The following is a 17,581-nucleotide window of genomic DNA, read 5'->3' on the forward strand; positions in this document are numbered from 1 at the left end:
AGCAATTAAATTCAAGTAGTCATGATCAATGTATTGATAAAACCCCTGGAACATGCAGAAGTTTTGGTTTCAAACCTTCACAGAAATGCTGCATCTAGTTTGAAACACACCCATCTATGTAACTGCATTAACCATTGTGGCCATCAATTTGCTAAATGCATTAGGCAGAAAGGACTTGCAATTCTCACAGTTGCAAACCATGCTTGTTAAGATTTTACAGCAATGAGTGGGATAAAAATAACGAGCACAGTGATTAGGAAACAAAATTTTCTACTTAATTTCCTGGAAACTTTCCTAATGCCATTTTATTAATAAAAAGCCAACAGAAAAAGAGATAGAAACAGGGCAAGTCCCCATAAACTAAGCTTTTCTCCAATTATTTTTAGATACCAAACAGCAAAAGTCTATTTAATGGTGGAGAGGGCTAAATATTCTCTTCACTTCAAAACAAGAAAAGGTACAATAATATTAAAAGGACACTATTTTATAAAACTTTAGCCAAGTTTGAGGATAAACTGATTCTCTATCTTGACATGTTCCCCTAGTTTAAGGCACTATTTTGGTGATGAGATGTACTACATCTGTAGTGTTTATTTTCCTATTTTAATATTCAAATGCAATGAAAACATACAGTACAGCCATAAACTACAATGCAAATGATATATAAAATTGTGTACTATTATGAAATGCCATTAAGTAATGTAGTTATAAAATGCAGTAAATGCATACGTTTAAACAGTTGTCTCCCTGAAAAGACTTTTCCCTTTCAGTTTCTGAAGGCATCACTCTACCATTCTGAGGAACAGCTCCAGTAGTATCAAAGCTTTCTAAACATTTCCCTCTTGTTCTCAGGCCATGTTAATCAAATCTGCCATGTAACAATTTAATACCCTTATGCTAATTTTTTGATGCACAGAGGAATCACAAGTCCCTATATACATCATTAATGTGAAGGAAATCACAAAAGTTAATCTAAGTGCCTTTTAATGCATTTCACTTCAATACCAGATTCCATCAAGGATGTCACTTCCTTTTAAGCTGAAGTCATTTTAAACAGAGGCAGAGGCAGCACACAAACATTTTGACATAAATTGATAAACAAAAGTACAAGCTACAATCCAAAACAAGCACGCCTTAAGAGTCCTCAAACCTAATGTTAATCACATTGGAAGATGAGCAGTTCTGCTCCCCAAGCAATAACAATATGAATGAGAAAAGGAAGCTGAAAAAAAAATCAATGGCCACTGTTCATTTAATTATAGAGTAATAGGTTTGAGATACTTAATGGAAATGTCATTTTAATTTAATGGAATAAGTACTGCATTTGAGTATAACATACTGCTCCATCAAATCAGCTCCATGTCCTATTTATTCTGTCTATATAATGTAATAACTGCATAAGCAGATTAATAGGTTGTCAACCAACATTCTAACATTCAATTTATAAAATGTAGGAGTGTTTGAAATTATTATAATACACTTATGACTAACATTTAGGGGAAGCATACTAAGTATACTACATATCTGGCACAAAACATATCCTTTCTTCCCCCCCCCCCACACACAGAATAAGAGTCTGCTCTGCACATGTTGTCCCTGCAAAATAACATATGTACACATGCTGGATAATGCAAGTTATGATTTATAACATAAATTGAAGATGCGTTTGAGGACAAGTAAAGAACATTAGTGAATTTTGGGAAATACAAGGGGTAGACAATCAGTCCTAAGTGTTGACAAAAAAGCCTAATTAATAGATCCTTTAAAAAAAATAAACAGTAGCCTGATTCAAAAAAATGAGTTTGTCCAAACTGTATTTGTACTCATTTGTGGGAGAAATTACTCTGATCAGCAGATTGACCAGGTACTTTTCCAGTTGTGATCCATGGTGACGCACCTTATACTTCCAAGAGTCAAATGCACTATTAATGAGTTTAATCATAGCACAATGCACATTTCATTCCCTTCCAATGTAAACTGTAGCTCAAATCCAAAAAACAACCATAAATCAATCATAGGACAAACTAGGAAGACTGTGTTGTTTTCTTGGTGTATTCAATTTAAAGAAATACACCTCATAAGGTAGCTTGAAACTGTCTTCAAACATTTCCCAAAGTCCACAGCTTGTCTTTAAGCCTGCACGGGGCCTTTTTTTAAAAAAAAACAACACCCAGCAATCAATTTAATGAGTGCTTCAGTGGTAACACCGGAAGTTTTAGTATAGATGTTCAGGCATCTCAAAGGGTTAGAGATCACAGAGGAGGCATATAAACATGTGCACAGTCTTTAGAGATGAAAGATCACAAGCAGATCTTTCTGATGAGCAGTGTGCTTGCGAGTTCAGGCTTTCTAAGACTGTAAGAACGCTAATCTGACATCAAGAGATGAGCAACAGCCAAACATGTGCCCAGGCAGCTTTTTGTGAATGCCAAGGAAGATGTAACACTCACAGTTCCTTTATTCTTAAGAGTTCACATTTCCATGTCATCTCTTCCAAGTATTTGAATAGAGCTGAGTAATACCAGCAATGCAAGTATGAGGATGCTGCTGACTTGAATACTAGATGCTGTTGTCAGCATTATTCCAGTGGGCACTGCAATATACCAGTGGAAACTGCACTATGGTGTGATGCATAATCTATTCAAAAGAAAACAGCTGGCATTCAAGAAGAAATTTAAATCCTGAAGACCAGAAAACAAACTTAACCAGTAGACAACACAGTGCAGAGACATTTCCAAACTTAATTTTGACCCTTTTACTGAAGGAAGTAGCTCCTTCCAATTATTTATTCTAGGCCTCTGGATTTTAAACAACAATTAATTCATTCCTCAGCCTCACCTGATCAAAATAAAAACTTTTTTCCCTCAAAACAAGTTCTCATCAACATTCTTGTGAATTGCCTCTGCATTACTTCTAGCACAGTGACACATTTCCTGTAAGATGGTGACCAGGACTAAACAATGCCGAATATACGTGTAGGTATAGTAAACCATACTGATAATAATATTCCTACTCTTGTATTCTATGTCTCAACTGGTAATCTCATTTTAATCATTTTATCCATTTATATCATCTGTATTTTTGAACATCACAAAGAACCCATGTTCTTTAATTCTCAATATCCTTCCAATTAAAGGACATGCCATTTTCTTACATATCCCCAATTGCACAACTTTTGCCATTTCTGCTCATCTGATCAGACTATCAATATTCTATTAATGTTTGCTTTCTCATTGATAACAATACAGCAATTTCAGTAACACTTGAAAATCTATCATACCACTAGATTTGAAGTTCAATCACCGATCTCATGCAAATCAAGAGGTTCTCTCCCCATTCTGTCTTTTTCCTCTAACAAGAGCAGCAACAACTAAAGGAGCCCAGAAAACACTGTATACACTTGTGCTGCTTTGCAGATTTTCCTACACTTTTTTTGACATTAAAATACTTAGAAAGAAATGATTATTTTATGCTTTCTAAAAGATCTCCAAATGTGTTATCATTCATCAGGAAATATAATGCATTCTGAACTCCTCACAAAATACACTTTTCCCTGGAGAAGCACCAATCTGCAAGTAGAGTTTGAAAGCTTTTACATTTTGACTCATTGATCAACATTGCTGGTGGATTCAAAATGACCAAAATATGGCATTCATTATTTTCAGTGATCAGATTGACAAAAAATAGGTGGAGACTCACTGATGGGTAACATTTCAAGTCAATATCCTCTAGACCAGGGGTTCCCTACCTTTTTTTATACCAAGGACCCTATCACTAACCAAGGAATCTGTGGACCTCACCTTGGGAACTCTCGCTATAGACTATTCAGTGGTGAAAATATCTTCAAGGAATTCCATGAGATGCATTAAAAGCCAATATATCTACTGATTATCTCACAATATGGAGGGGAAGAAGATAAAAACACCATGTCTCACACTATTCACATTTAAAGTAGAATGACTGTACTACCATGTGATCCTCCTTAAGCAATCTCCTGCAACACTACCTTCTTCATTCACGTTGCTTTTAATTTCATATATAACTGAGGGCTCCTGGAGAATGGGCCACATCATGCAATCTTTATCCCTATTCTTCAGCCTCTCATAGGACTCTCTTCTATAGAGGTTGGCATTATAAACAATCAGACAAGTACACCAAACAGGCTATCAGAATTCTAAAATTAGAATCTACTTAATACAGAAGGTCACATTCATACATTGCAAGAATTGCATGGCACAAAGAGTATTAATTCACTTATTTCATAAAGGGATTAGAAGTAGAGGGAGTGAGCAGTTTGAAGACCCCGGTGTCAATATCTGAGTACCTAACCCAGTCCCAACATATCAATGCAGCTATAAAGAAGGCAAGACAGCGACTATACTTCATTAGGAGTTTGAAGAGATTTGGTATGTCAACAAATACACTCAAGAACTTCTACAGATGTAATGTGGAGAGCATTCTGACAAGCTGCATCACTGTCTGGTATGGGGGAAGCTACTGCACAGGGCCAAAAGAAGCTGCAGGAGGTCACAAATTTTGTTGGCTCCATCTTGTGTACTAGCTTACAAAGTACCCAGGACATCTTCAAGGCGCGGTGTCTCAGAAAGGCAGTATCCATTATTAAGGACCCTCAGCACCCAGGGTATGCCCTTTTCTCATTGTTACAATCAGATAGGAGGTACAGAAGCCTGAAGGCACACATTCAGCAATTCAGGAACCGCTTCTTCCCCACTGCCATCTGATTCCTAAATTGATATTGAACCCATGAATACTACCTCACTTTTTTAATATATATTATTTGTTTTTGCACATATTTTAATCTATTCAATAGACATATACTGTAATTAATTTATTTTCTTCTTCTATATTATGTATAACATTGAACTGCTGCTGTTAAGTTAACAAATTCCACAACACGTGCGTGATAATAAACCCAGTTCTGTTTCTTGCCATCAGTGATTAAAGCTGTTCTCAATACACAACCTTAGCAAGCTTACTAGGCGAGTACCATGGGTATACTGCAATCCCAGGAGCTCCATTGTCACCTTTTTATGCACTTGGAGTTGTCACAAGCCTTGACACAAGAATGCAGCCCAAATTATGAAAATCCTTTTACATAATTAAAAAGTACATTTAAAAGATCAAGACCTCCACAAAGAAAAATGCCCTAAAGTAGTTTCCTTTTATTTACACTAAAAGTGGATTCTGATCGCTTAGTACGACCTTACTGTGGCTACTGCCCTTCCTTCAAGTCTATGCAGATGTTCTTGACGACCAGTGCAAAGGTCTTAAATGGACTGGCTTCAGATTTCTGGTAGGAATGTCTGGCTTTTGGACGTGGACAAGCACATTGCCCAGAATAAATTCCTGACCTTACAAGGGCAAAATCAATATTGTAAAGAACCTGCAGACTGGGGGACCTGTCAACCAAATTGGTAGACCACAGTACAATAACAAGTTATCATCTTTACCTGAAATCATGGCACCTTGATCTTTCCCTCAGAGATGGCACCAAAATTCATCCATGATAATGTGTCAATGGTAACAGGGAGGTGGGTGTGGGAGTACACAGCTTTACTCTTGTAAAATATTAATTCCTTTATTCTGTTAAACTGCTGGAAGGGTATTCTGCTTATTTTCAGAGAACAGAGCTGCCTGTTTGGAAGCAGCTTTGCCCCTGAAGATAGAAGAATCGATCAAGGATAGCAGCTCCATCTTTGGGAATAGCAATTTACTCACAAATGACATCTCACAGTCAAGCTGCCCTGTATAGCACATATCAGACTTCCTTTTGGATCAGACCAAGACTGCATGAAAGCAGAAAGGCACTGTGGCTCTACTGCAGCTGAAGTCTAAACCAGTCAGCACTGTGTGCCAGGACTGCAGCTAAGAGCTTGGTCATCACCTTCAGGGTAGAAGTTTCTTCACTATGCATCACTCCTACAGGAACATGAACATGGGAGATGGACTTCTTTCTACCACTTCCTGCACTGAAGTCTCAACACTATGTAAAGCATCTCACAGGGGACCTACATCAGCCTTATCATCAAACACATTCTCCTCTGAGCCCACTAGGGCAAAGATGATGCACGAACACCACCCTCCTTCCATCTCATGTCAAACTACAACCCACTAGTTCCTGCCATCTTTCCTGTAACATACATCTTCAACACAGCTTGCTGAAACTTCACTGTGCCAATTCCTCAAGTAGTTATGGAATAGGTAGTATGAGGACTGTGCTGCTCATAAGTCAACCCTTCTCTTCCCACCCCCCCGCCACCCTGCCGCTCACTATCCTGATGTTCCAATAAGGATAAAGCTAAGATCATTCTTTATACTGAGCAAAGACAAACTTGGAGAGTAGCAATTGTAAACTGTAGCAAAAAATCTTGGAGATGCAGCAGCATATGTAGCAAAGAAGATCCCTGATCAATATGAAGGATGAATACTGAATTAGTGAAATATCATTTTTGGGCACACCTAGCAGATTGTATACAACCTCTACCCAAGAGGTGGCTTATGCTTTGCTGATGCCCATACAAGATAGGCTCTTCTAGCGTTAAAGTTTTGCATTTGACATGTTCCTCTTCTGTCTGGATGGTCTCCTTTTGACTCCTCACCAGCTCAGCCTAAGTGAAGGAAATTGAATGATCTTTTCATTTTCCTCTATTTGGAAGTTTAATCACAGTAAGGGACAGGATCAAATATCAATTTGGAACGTACCTATGCAGAACTCCACGCAAATATCTCCTAAACACTTGCCACATTTCTGCCCTACATTTTCCTGAGAACATTTGTTCCCAATTTATGCTTCCAAATTCCTGCCTGATAGCCTCATATTTCCCCTTAATCCAATTAAACACTTTCCTAATTTGTCTGTTCCTGTCCCTGTCCAATGCTATGGTAAAGGAGATAGAAATGTGATCACTATCTCCAAACTGCTCTCCAACTGAGAGACCTGACATCTGGCCAAGTTAATTTCCCAATACCAGATCAAGTACAGTCTCTCCTCTTGTAGGCTTATCTACCTATTGTGTCAAGAAACCTTCCTGAACATACCTAACAAATTCCACCCCATTTAAACCCCTTGGTCTAAGGAGATGCCAATCAATATTTAGAAAATTATAATCTCCCACCACAATAACCCTGTTATTATTGCATCTTTCTGTCTCCTCGATATCCCTGTTACTATTGGGAGGTCTATAAAAAAAACCAGTAGAGTTATTGACCCCTTTCTGTTTCTAACTTCCACCCACAACAACTTAGTAGACAATCCCTCCGAGACGTCCTCCTTTACTGCAGACATGAGAATATCTCTGATCAGCAGTGCCACGCCCTCACCGCTTTTGCCTCCCTCCTTGTCCTTTCTGGCACTCAAAGTTACCATTCAACAAGAAACAAGTTTGATTTACAAGGAACAGATTAAAAATAAAACTGATATTCAAGGATCATGATTGTGGGAGCCTGCATTGAAAAGTCAGATGTTGGCAACAAGGAATAATGATTTAAACACATATTTAAAAACAATATTTCAAAGGTTTTGGAGAAAGGACAGAGGTAATTGCTGCATTGCAACAATGAAGCAATTAATGAAGACAGAGCAAAGGGTTTGGAGGTGCTTTTCTGCATCTGAAGTTCAAAAAATGAGGAAGATTAATACTTTGTATTCTAATTCATAGAGAATGTCCATGTACTTTTTTTTGCTGGTGTGTAATGGAAAACTGATTGGATGGATTCAGATGGAGATTGGTTAGCAATATCCTATGCTGAAAAAGGCTAAAGCTGGCAGAGGCAAGAGGCACAGCTGCTGAGAAAATTACATTCTTAAATGGTGGGTAGCCAAGGGATTAAGCTAAATTCTCAACCCAAATCATCAGCTATTTATACATAAAGAATAACAAATCTTTTTTTGGTTTATCCTTGAATATAATACAAATTTTGTGTCTGAATGCATAGTGCTTCCTTATTCACAAGAGTGATTCAACCAATGCAGAACAGTACAGCACAGTACAGGCTCTTCAACCTACAATGCTGTGCCAATCCTTTAACCTACTCCAAGATTAATCTAAACCTTCACTCACATAACATTCCATTTTCCTTTCATCCATGTGCCTAATAGTATCTTAAATGTCCCTAATGTATTGGACACTACCACACCTGGCATGATGTTCAAAACACGTATCACTCAGCAATAAATCTACTTCTGACATCTCCCTTATGCTTTCCTCTCAATACAAAGTTATGCCTGCCCCTTGTATTGAGGGAAAAGCCTCTAGCTGTTCATTTGATCTGTGCTTCAACTTGTAGACCCTATCAAGTCACCTCCCTCCCCTCTCCAAGAAGACCATAGCTCACTCAATCTGTCCTCATAAGACATTTACCAGGTAACATCCTAGTAAATCTCCTCTGCATCCTCTCTAAAGCGTCCACCTCTTTCCTATAATGAGGTGACAGAGCTGAACACAATACTCCAAGTGAAGTCTAACCAGAGTTTTATAGAGCTGCAACACTACCTTGTGGATCAACCTCAATCCCCTGGCTAATGAAGGCCAATACACCATACACCTTCTTAACCACCTTATCAACCTGTTCTACAACTTCAAAGGATTTATTGATATGAAACCCAAGATGCACCATATTTTTAATCCTGCATTGCACCTTCAAGTTTGACCTTCCAAAGTGAATCACTTCAGTTTTCTGGATTGAACTCCATCTGTCACTTCTCACCTCATCTCAGAATCCCAACTATTCACAACACCACTACCTTCACATGCTCTGCAAATTTACTAATCCACCCTTCCAATTACTCATCCAAGTCATTAATAAAAATCACAAAGAACAGATCCCAGAACAGATCACTGTTAATACATAATAGATAAAGAGAAGGCATCAATAACAACAATCTGATTACAAAAAGATAGAAAATTTAACTTTAGAATAACGATTAGTTACTAAGACAACAATTTGCCACATTAAAATATCCATTTCCAAAGAAATTAGTTTAGTAATTGTAAATTAAAAAAAAAATCTCATCATAGTTCTCAATTCACCAACTAATCAAATGACCAGGTCAAAAGCAAATTGAATTTTTTGCATTCATTAAAAACTTTCTACTGCATCACAAATGAATTGCAAAACAGTCATGCTAAAAACAATTAACTCAATATTCTTTATTATTTAGCAGACACAGATGCTTAAATGTACAGATTTCTAAAGAATAATTGCCACAAAATTGCTTTTAGGATTCCCTTTGGGTTTGATGTATACATCCTTGCACAGCACATCAGCAGTGTTGAATTCTAGCTATCTAAAGAGCAGCTATCATCATTCAGTTTAGTGCTAGTCATTTGATTTATGAGCTGCATTCAAAGTTGGTACTTACCAAATGAGAAATATGACTATAGCACAGTAATGTGCTTTGCATTGAACCACTTAAAAATCAAAGGCCCCGTGTCAGGATAAGGCAAGAAACACAATTAACCAGCTAGAGTCGGATTCATCTCTCCACACTGCCAAGAAGTGCTAATCAAAAGCTGCATGAGGTGACATTTGGTAGAATTTATAACAAAACCCATTCTCTTGCCAACCCATGTGGGCTTTTGAGTGAAAGTCTTTCGAACGAACTGTTAAATGTTGCTGCTAGTCTTCCTGCACAGTTGACAGTAAGGAATAATGACCGTGATGCCTATCCCTCAAAAAGAGCACCAGCTCAAAACACAACCACTAAATCTTTAATTTCATTAGCCTGTAATTGATAAGATTAGTATGCTCTAATTCAATGTTTTCATCACAATTTGGTTCAAATATTCTATTCTACAAAAGGCAGCCATTTGTTTTATTTTGTGCATCCAGCAGCTGAAATTATACGAAGTATTATATGCTGTAATTAAACTACAAAAAAAGCATTACATATGTCACATAAGAACTATTTCTTTAAAATAGTCTACCAATTTCAATTTAATATAGAACAAGGCTTGAAGCAAAACTGCTACAAAATCTCTTTCCAGTTGCATTCTGTTGCAGGGAATTTAAATTATCCTGATTAGGTACAAACAAAATGCCTTAATAATTAGCATGAACTAACAATGTGGCTAATTTTATATTTACCACCCTAAACGGCACAGTAGAATTATGAAACTACAAAAAGGGTACTTTAGACCCAAGAATATTGAAGGTGTTTGTTTCAGTCTGCAGGCATTTTTTTTACTTTATCATACTTTGCATGAGAAATTGGTGGTGGGAAAAATTAATAGCTGACTGGAATTTCAGGAGATTTCTGTTACTGTGCTTAAATAGCTCCCCATTCATACATATTGACATGTGAAAATCTGATTGAATTCCTTTTGCTTCAAATATAACGCAGTTACTAAGTTTGGGTTATAATGCAAACCTACATTTTGTCCAGTATTTTATAGCAAAGTCTGAATTAGAGGCCCAATAAAGTTTCCATTGCATTTATTTTTTATATATAAACTAAGATTTCTTGTCATCATTCTATGGCCATGTTACTGAACCCGGTACACTGCTTATCTGCCTACCACATTTCCTAAAGTAGGCCTTAAAGTATTAGGTTTATCTGAAATCATCATCTTGCTTGATTACTTAGAATTCTGCCAGTTTAACAATTGTTACAATTGCTACAAGATTTCAAATGACACCACACAGTCCTAAACAGATCCATTCCCAACAGCTATATTACTAACACTGCTACAGAGAAGTGCTCTCTCTCTAGCTTAAGTACACAATATGAAATCACAAAACAAAATATCATTCTCTGCTGGCTTCAGAACATGCTTTGTAGTGCATACGTGTTTTAATAAAAATGGCAGGTTCTATGTTTTCAAGGGAAAAATCTCTATGATCCTTGTAAAAAAGCATCAGCTAGACAGGATCTGTCATGAATGAATGTAATCGTAATTTATACTCATTTCTCATGAGGTCATCCTCCATGCAAAGATTTTCAGCAATGTTGATAAGGCTGGTTTAAAATATTTTCAATATTACACTAAACCAAATATATTACCTGCATCTCCAACTGGCCTTTCCATCATAATTTCATCAAAAGCATTCAGGTGGGATAAATATTTTAAAAGAAACACTTTAAAGTTATATTTTTATATTGGGAATAAAAAAAAATTGAAGTGATCCAAAACTCTTCAGTGAAAGGGGCATGAAAAGTCTGAACCATTCTATATATAAAATATATTTCACAAGTTTATACTGTTGGAAGTTGTGCTATTTCTGAAGCTTCTGAAAACTATTTCAGATTAGCTTTGTCATATGTACACCAAAACATCGCATCCACAATCAACACAATCATATACTTTGAAGGTAGCCTTCAAGTGTTGCCATGGTTCTAGTGCCAATGCAGCATGTCCACAACTCACTAACCCTAACCGTATGTCTTTGGAAATGTGGGAGGAAAACTGAAGCAAACCCACATGGTCACAGGGAGATCATACAAGTTCCTTAAAAATATCCGCAGGAACTGATATCCACTCAAGGTCAGGACAGAAAGCATTACGAATGACACTTCTGTTTCAAGTTATAAAACCAGTATTAATTTAGTTACCTAGATACGAATCTACTTTGACAGTTCTAGAAAGTTTCTCAGAGTTCCTTATAGCTTCCTGATCATAGTCTCTTAATGTCTCACAGCGTTTCCATCTCTGCTATCACCCCAACCAAAGCAACATAGAAAGTACATCAGCTGATTTGAATTCCCAAAAGCACAGGTACTTTAAACTAATCAGCTTTAAATGAGGTGGCACAATTCCTTCTCTTCAAAATTGGGAGACTTTCAAGCACATATTGCTGCATGTTGAAACAGAAGGCAGCTATATTTTCAAAAAAGTAGACAATTTTTGTTTTAAAAGGCCTGACACCACATCCTTGCCCACTACATCAAAGCATGCATACTTAAATAGCAATATGAATTTCCAAATTGTGAGACTTTACACAAGATTACACAAGACCACCTACAGGAGAACTATTTCAATTAGTGGTTCTATGGAAAGATACTAACTTGCTGAGTAGCTACACTCATGTCTGGGTGCTACAGCCAGAGATACAGATTGCAATAAAGATCATGGTGGGGGGGGGGGGGCAGGGGTTGCAATCTGCCAAACTCAGCAGCTCCCTATCCTTGAAATCCTTTGCTCTTACCCAAGGTAATTGCTCTCCAGATGCAATCTCTTGTTGCTAAACTGGCTAATTGATCAGCAGGGCCCCATGCAGAGCAGAGTCAGTTCCAGCTAAACTAACTCTGTCTTCGGCATTGTTCAGAATTGCTTTAGCCCCTTCCACAGGCATGCTATTAAGCAAAGATAACAAGGAGATTAAAAAAGCTCACTGTTAAAACTACCATTAAATGATTAAAAACTGAAATACAAAATCTCAATCAAGTGATTAAATACATTTAAACCAATTCAAATCCAAACTAAGGTAACTAATGTATTTACAATTTTTTTTCTAGCCAGGTAAATGGATTCCTATACTTGAGCCATCCCAAGTGCTGAGATACCTTCAGAAATACGCACTTGCATGCTGGATTCTATGAAGAATCTAACAGCTGTGTTATCCTGGAATTGGTGATCAGCTGAACAAAAATCTAGTACTTCTGCCTTTGACTAAGGTACTCAACTTCTACTCATTCATGTAGCTAAATGCCAACAATCTTCATGTAGATACAAACAGTATTCTCACTTATCTTAATCATTAGTTTTTGAAGGATCCCATATGCCACCTGATTACAAAAACACTTTTTGCTATCTCCTCATCCTAGCATTATTTTACTTCTTCCTTTTTATTTCATATTCTCACTCCTTCTAGTTCTGAATTCCATCACCCCCTAATATCAGCTTACTCTGGAACTCATACTCTTTTTTTCTATCTTCATGAATACATCAATTTGTTCTCCCATAGTTCTACTTACACACAATCCCTTACAGGTCTTTGCTTTTAACTGATTTTTTTTTGCATTTTGTGCAATACTTTCTAATTTCACTATTCTATGAAAAAGGCAATTTCAGTCCTTTTCAAGTTCAGTGGTCAAGAAGTATTTTTATGTGAATACAGCCAAATCAAAACTAGGGAACGTGGCGAGAACAGGAGATAGTGCTAGAAATGAAGCAGAGAAGAGACAACCAAGATATGGGATGAGCTTAGTTTCTTCAATCAAATTTGATCTAGAAGCATGCATAGTTGATCACCTGGTCCAAAACACTGAAGGGTCATGAAGTTTGGAAAAAATCAAAATGGGAAGTGTTGAAAAACAATTTAATGATTTTGGGATTCTTTGTATTCTTATAGCAACACAAACCAAGCCATTTATTTTTCAAATTGAATTACATTTGAGGAATTATCCACTTAGTTACATCTTAAAGTACAACAGCTGAATGACAGTTAAATGTTCCACAATGTTATCAGCACAAAAAAATTATGGTGTAATTAAACTCCTGATTTTGTTGGATGAGACATGCTATTCACAATCACATTACCCACAAACCTAAACTTATCAAGTCTGGGTCCATAGAGCTGATCTTGCTTACTTAAAGGAAGCAGAGTGACAAGGCCTCAAGAGGCAAATGGGCTTCAATGCAATCAGGTGACATGCACAAGCAGAACAAGTTCCACCCATTCATCCAGAAAACATCAACATTTGGCAAAGTACTCTAACATTTTTGCCATCAGTCAAAGCTGTCAACTTCCCCTCCTTCCCAACCTTTCCCTGTCTTGACACTCAGAAACAAATAAAGTAATTTTCCAACTTCTTCTATAAACCTGTACTAGTGTGTTCAAATGAATAGGCCTCACAACTCTACCTTGGCGCAGCAGCTGACTGCAAATTTCCCAAACCATTGCAAAAATGTGACAAACTCCTGCTCTGCTGTTTGAATCAATGATTCCCAACATAGGATAGCTGAGAGATTACTAGCAGATCTTGTCCAGAAAGCTTGGGGCAATTGTATTTGTCTGGGAATCCCAAAACTAGCATACATATACATGAGCAATACGTTGAACCAGCAAAACCCAAAATCTAAGTCATTTTAAAAATCAGACATCTTGACTTTGTTAGGAAAGACGCTTCAAAGGGAAATGAGGTGATGCTATTGGCATTCTATTAACATATAATTATTTGTCGGTTTTTGATATACTCATATGGCAATTAAAGTTTCATCACAAGTGTATATTTTGTCTTTTGGTAGGTTAATAAACTAAGTTGTCCCTGGGGTAAGTCTGTGGTAGAAGGATCTGAAGAGAACTGATGGGCACATGAAAGAGAACAAGGTACAGGGAAATAAGTGGCATAATAGGACCGATGGATTGTTGAGAACCAATATAGTCTTGATGGGTCAACTATCTGCCTACTGTGTAATATGGAAAAATGGTAAAAGATAATGTTAAAAAAAACTACACTGCAATTATACTTCCACACAGAAGTTGTTGCTGTTTGATTATTCTTTTTCATGTAAACACTGTTGATATACTGTACCTTAAGCTAAAAACACAATTTAATAAGTTTTGAATCTTTTGAAGGGTTAATTCTATTATGAATGGCTAATGGTGATTGGAATTGTCAGTGATGATTGTTAAGGGCTACTATCAGAGAATGTTACTGTTAATCAATTCCTACCCATTTTAAGCCTGTTGACTTGTTCTAAACAGACTATACAAAGTCATTACTGGGGAAAGGGCATGTTTAGTTTACTTTAAAATTTTATATGAAGGCTACTTGACTTTAGCAACAATTGTATAGTCAATTCATAGCCTTCAGATGTGCATGCTTTCTTCTGCTACTCACCGACATTGCTGCGTGGTGACTGACGTTATTCTGAGAAGGAACCCAGCAAGGAAATCAAAACAAAAAATCAAATGTAAACATGCGTAGAAAGTGTGAACACTAATAAAAAATTAATTTGTAAAACAAAAGCATACCATTACTCAATAGATCAGCTGCTAGATGGTCATCGTCACATTACAAAAATCATAGGTTGCCCAAATCAATCCACTTCAACAATGGTCATAATTTTGTAAAAATCACATTCCAATCAAACTTAAATTTATGGGAGTGTTACAATGTTGTAAATTAGATAGCAAAATTCAACATGTCAATTCCACCAATCAAATCTGCAGCTCTGTGTAAAAAAAGGAATTCTTAATTTAAAGGTGATTTTGTTTGATTGTCAAAGCCAGAGGTTTATAAGAAGCTACTGTTTAAAAAATTTAAAAAAAAACTGGATTAGTGTATGTATGGAACTAATTGAAATTATCTTCCAACATTTAAGCTTGGTTCTTAATTTGTAAATCAAGGACCACACAAAGAAGTCGGTTAGAAAGAATCTCATTTAAATTAAAAGTTATTTACAAAAGAACTTAAGCTTAAATAGACAATATAGAAGGATCTAAGCAGTTTAAGAACCTAAAAACTAATTTTAAGCCAAGAAAATACTTATTGTAGGAATCTCAAGCATGTATTTAATACTCACAGGCAAATGTGTAAAAACTTGAAAAGTGCTTCGGAGAAAGTTTATAAGATCCATTAAGTAACCACTGGCTCGACCATTGGGTTCTGTCATGGTCCATTCATAATCAGCGAGTTGTATGAATTCATCAATTTTATGGTTGAGCTTTGTATATATTTCTCCTTCTGCTGCATGTCTAGCATCCTGCAGTAAATATTATATTAGCTAATATTTTCATGTTTACCTTGGCAAAAACTTATTCAATCCAAACTTCTTTTCAAAAAAGATTTAAACCCTAATACTAAAAAATTTCTTCAATGTACATGCAGACAAAACAATCCAAATACTTTTATGATTATCAAAAAGGCTACAGGTGCTGGATATCTGAAATAGAAGATCCTGAAAACACTCAACAAATCAGACAGCATTTGTGGGAAGATAAACAGTGCTAATGTTCAGCTCTATAACCCTTCATCAGACATAATAGCATTTCCAGATATATTTAAAAGCAAACATACAAATTAAACCAATTAACAAATCTGAAATTATATTACACATCTGTAGAAAGGGTAAACAATCTATAGACAAAAAATAATGTATTGCCAGGAGCTACATGGACAGTTTTAGTAATCAGTTGTTATTCACTCATCAGTTGTTCACAAAATAAACTGGGCAAAAAAAGGGTAGTTAAAATAAATATTTAATTATTGTATAACTCCAACTTCTAGAGGCAAGATATATATATATTTTTTTTACATTTAATTAGAACATGAGCTTTGAGTATTGAATACGTCAATCATCCAACAGTGAGAAAATGATCGAATATTTTGGACAATAGTGAAATGCCGGGCGAAGCAATGAATTGTCCGAATTTACATCCATTTCCTTTTCTCCAGGTTTCATAATGGGTGTCACAGTAGCGAAGTGGTTAGCTCGATGCTACTACAGCTCAGGGTGCTCCAGAGTTCCACTCTGGTGTCATTCTCTAAGGGGTCTCTGTACATCCTCCTGAAAAAATATGTGGATTTTCACTGGGTCCTCCGGATCTCACCCCGCTACAGTCCAAAGACTTGCAGGGTAGGTTATTAGTCATTGTAAATTGTTCCATGATTGGGTTAGGGTTAAACGGGGTTGCTGGTGTAGCTTGGCATGAAGAGCTGGAAGCACCTAGGGCCTACTCTGCACTGTATTGTTAAATAAGAATAATGCTACATTATTTTTAAATATTAGTATATACCCACATGAACAGAATTATTATTAAAATGATGACTTTACAGAAAATTAGAACGTAAGTTTCTGAATAGATTGCTTCACATTCACACCGCACATACCTTGAATGTGGATAACCCATAAAGTCGCGTGGTGTGCACAGTCTCAGGGGAAACATTAGTTATGTTTGTTATAAAGTCTTCAAGGTATTTACAAGCCTGCTCCAGGTGTGTTGTATTTATGATGATTTGTACGAGCTATAAAATGCAAATGTTTCCAATGAAAATCTGCTTGTACCTTTCAGCGTCAGCATTTTCTAGTCCCACCCTAATTTGTCGCATTTGATCCTAGGCAACTTTTATAAAATAAATTTGCAAACTATTGTTGTTTCAAACATCAGCAACTTTAAATGAATAATAGTTAATTATTAGACCATTAGTAGTTTGATCCACACAGACCATTTTTAAAATAAATTCAGTAAACAATGAACAGTCTAACAAAATGCATCCTTTGCATTTCATGAACAGTGAAGAGAGGTTCTGGGCTGCCATTATGCCATTAAATGGTCAATACATAGGAATGACTGAAGTTCACTTCTTGTACCTACTTAACCATAACCTGATATTTAAGGGCCTTTGTTGACTAGGTAATTAAAAATTTGTTCTTGGGTAGGCTTGAAAAAATGATATAAATAAATTAGTGAGAGGTGGGCAGACTAGAGAGGAAATGGTCATGTTTCAAATGAATGGCATACTTGGCTTCATTGCTTGGAACACTGAGTACACAAGTCTGCAAGTTCTAAGTTCCAAGTACAAAGTACATGTATGTCACTATATACAAACCCCAAGATTCAATTTCTTGCAGGAATACACAAGTTCAAGATACAACAGAATAAATGAAAGACTGCA

At 36.4% G+C, this 17,581-nt stretch overlaps 1 protein-coding gene across 3 annotated transcripts in view; it reads right to left on the reverse strand.

The window, feature by feature from the left end:
* Positions 1-17,581, reverse strand: part of LOC132379553 (exocyst complex component 6-like) — a 162,408-nt gene that overhangs the window by 68,306 nt on the left and 76,521 nt on the right. The window contains exons 17-20 of one of the 3 annotated variants that reach the window (XM_059947592.1): positions 16,796-16,930; positions 15,489-15,668; positions 14,804-14,833; positions 12,278-12,313 (exon numbers count right to left, since the gene is read on the reverse strand). In XM_059947592.1, the coding sequence (XP_059803575.1) occupies positions 12,293-12,313; positions 14,804-14,833; positions 15,489-15,668; positions 16,796-16,930 (366 nt within the window). In that variant the 3' untranslated portion in view covers positions 12,278-12,292. Of the gene's footprint in view, positions 1-12,277; positions 12,314-14,803; positions 14,834-15,488; positions 15,669-16,795; positions 16,931-17,581 lie in introns of those variants that run through there. The other 2 variants (XM_059947590.1, XM_059947591.1) reach the window with 2 other exon arrangements.

The sequence above is a fragment of the Hypanus sabinus genome, chromosome 22 (genome assembly GCF_030144855.1).
Source record: "Hypanus sabinus isolate sHypSab1 chromosome 22, sHypSab1.hap1, whole genome shotgun sequence".
NCBI lineage: Eukaryota > Metazoa > Chordata > Chondrichthyes > Myliobatiformes > Dasyatidae > Hypanus > Hypanus sabinus.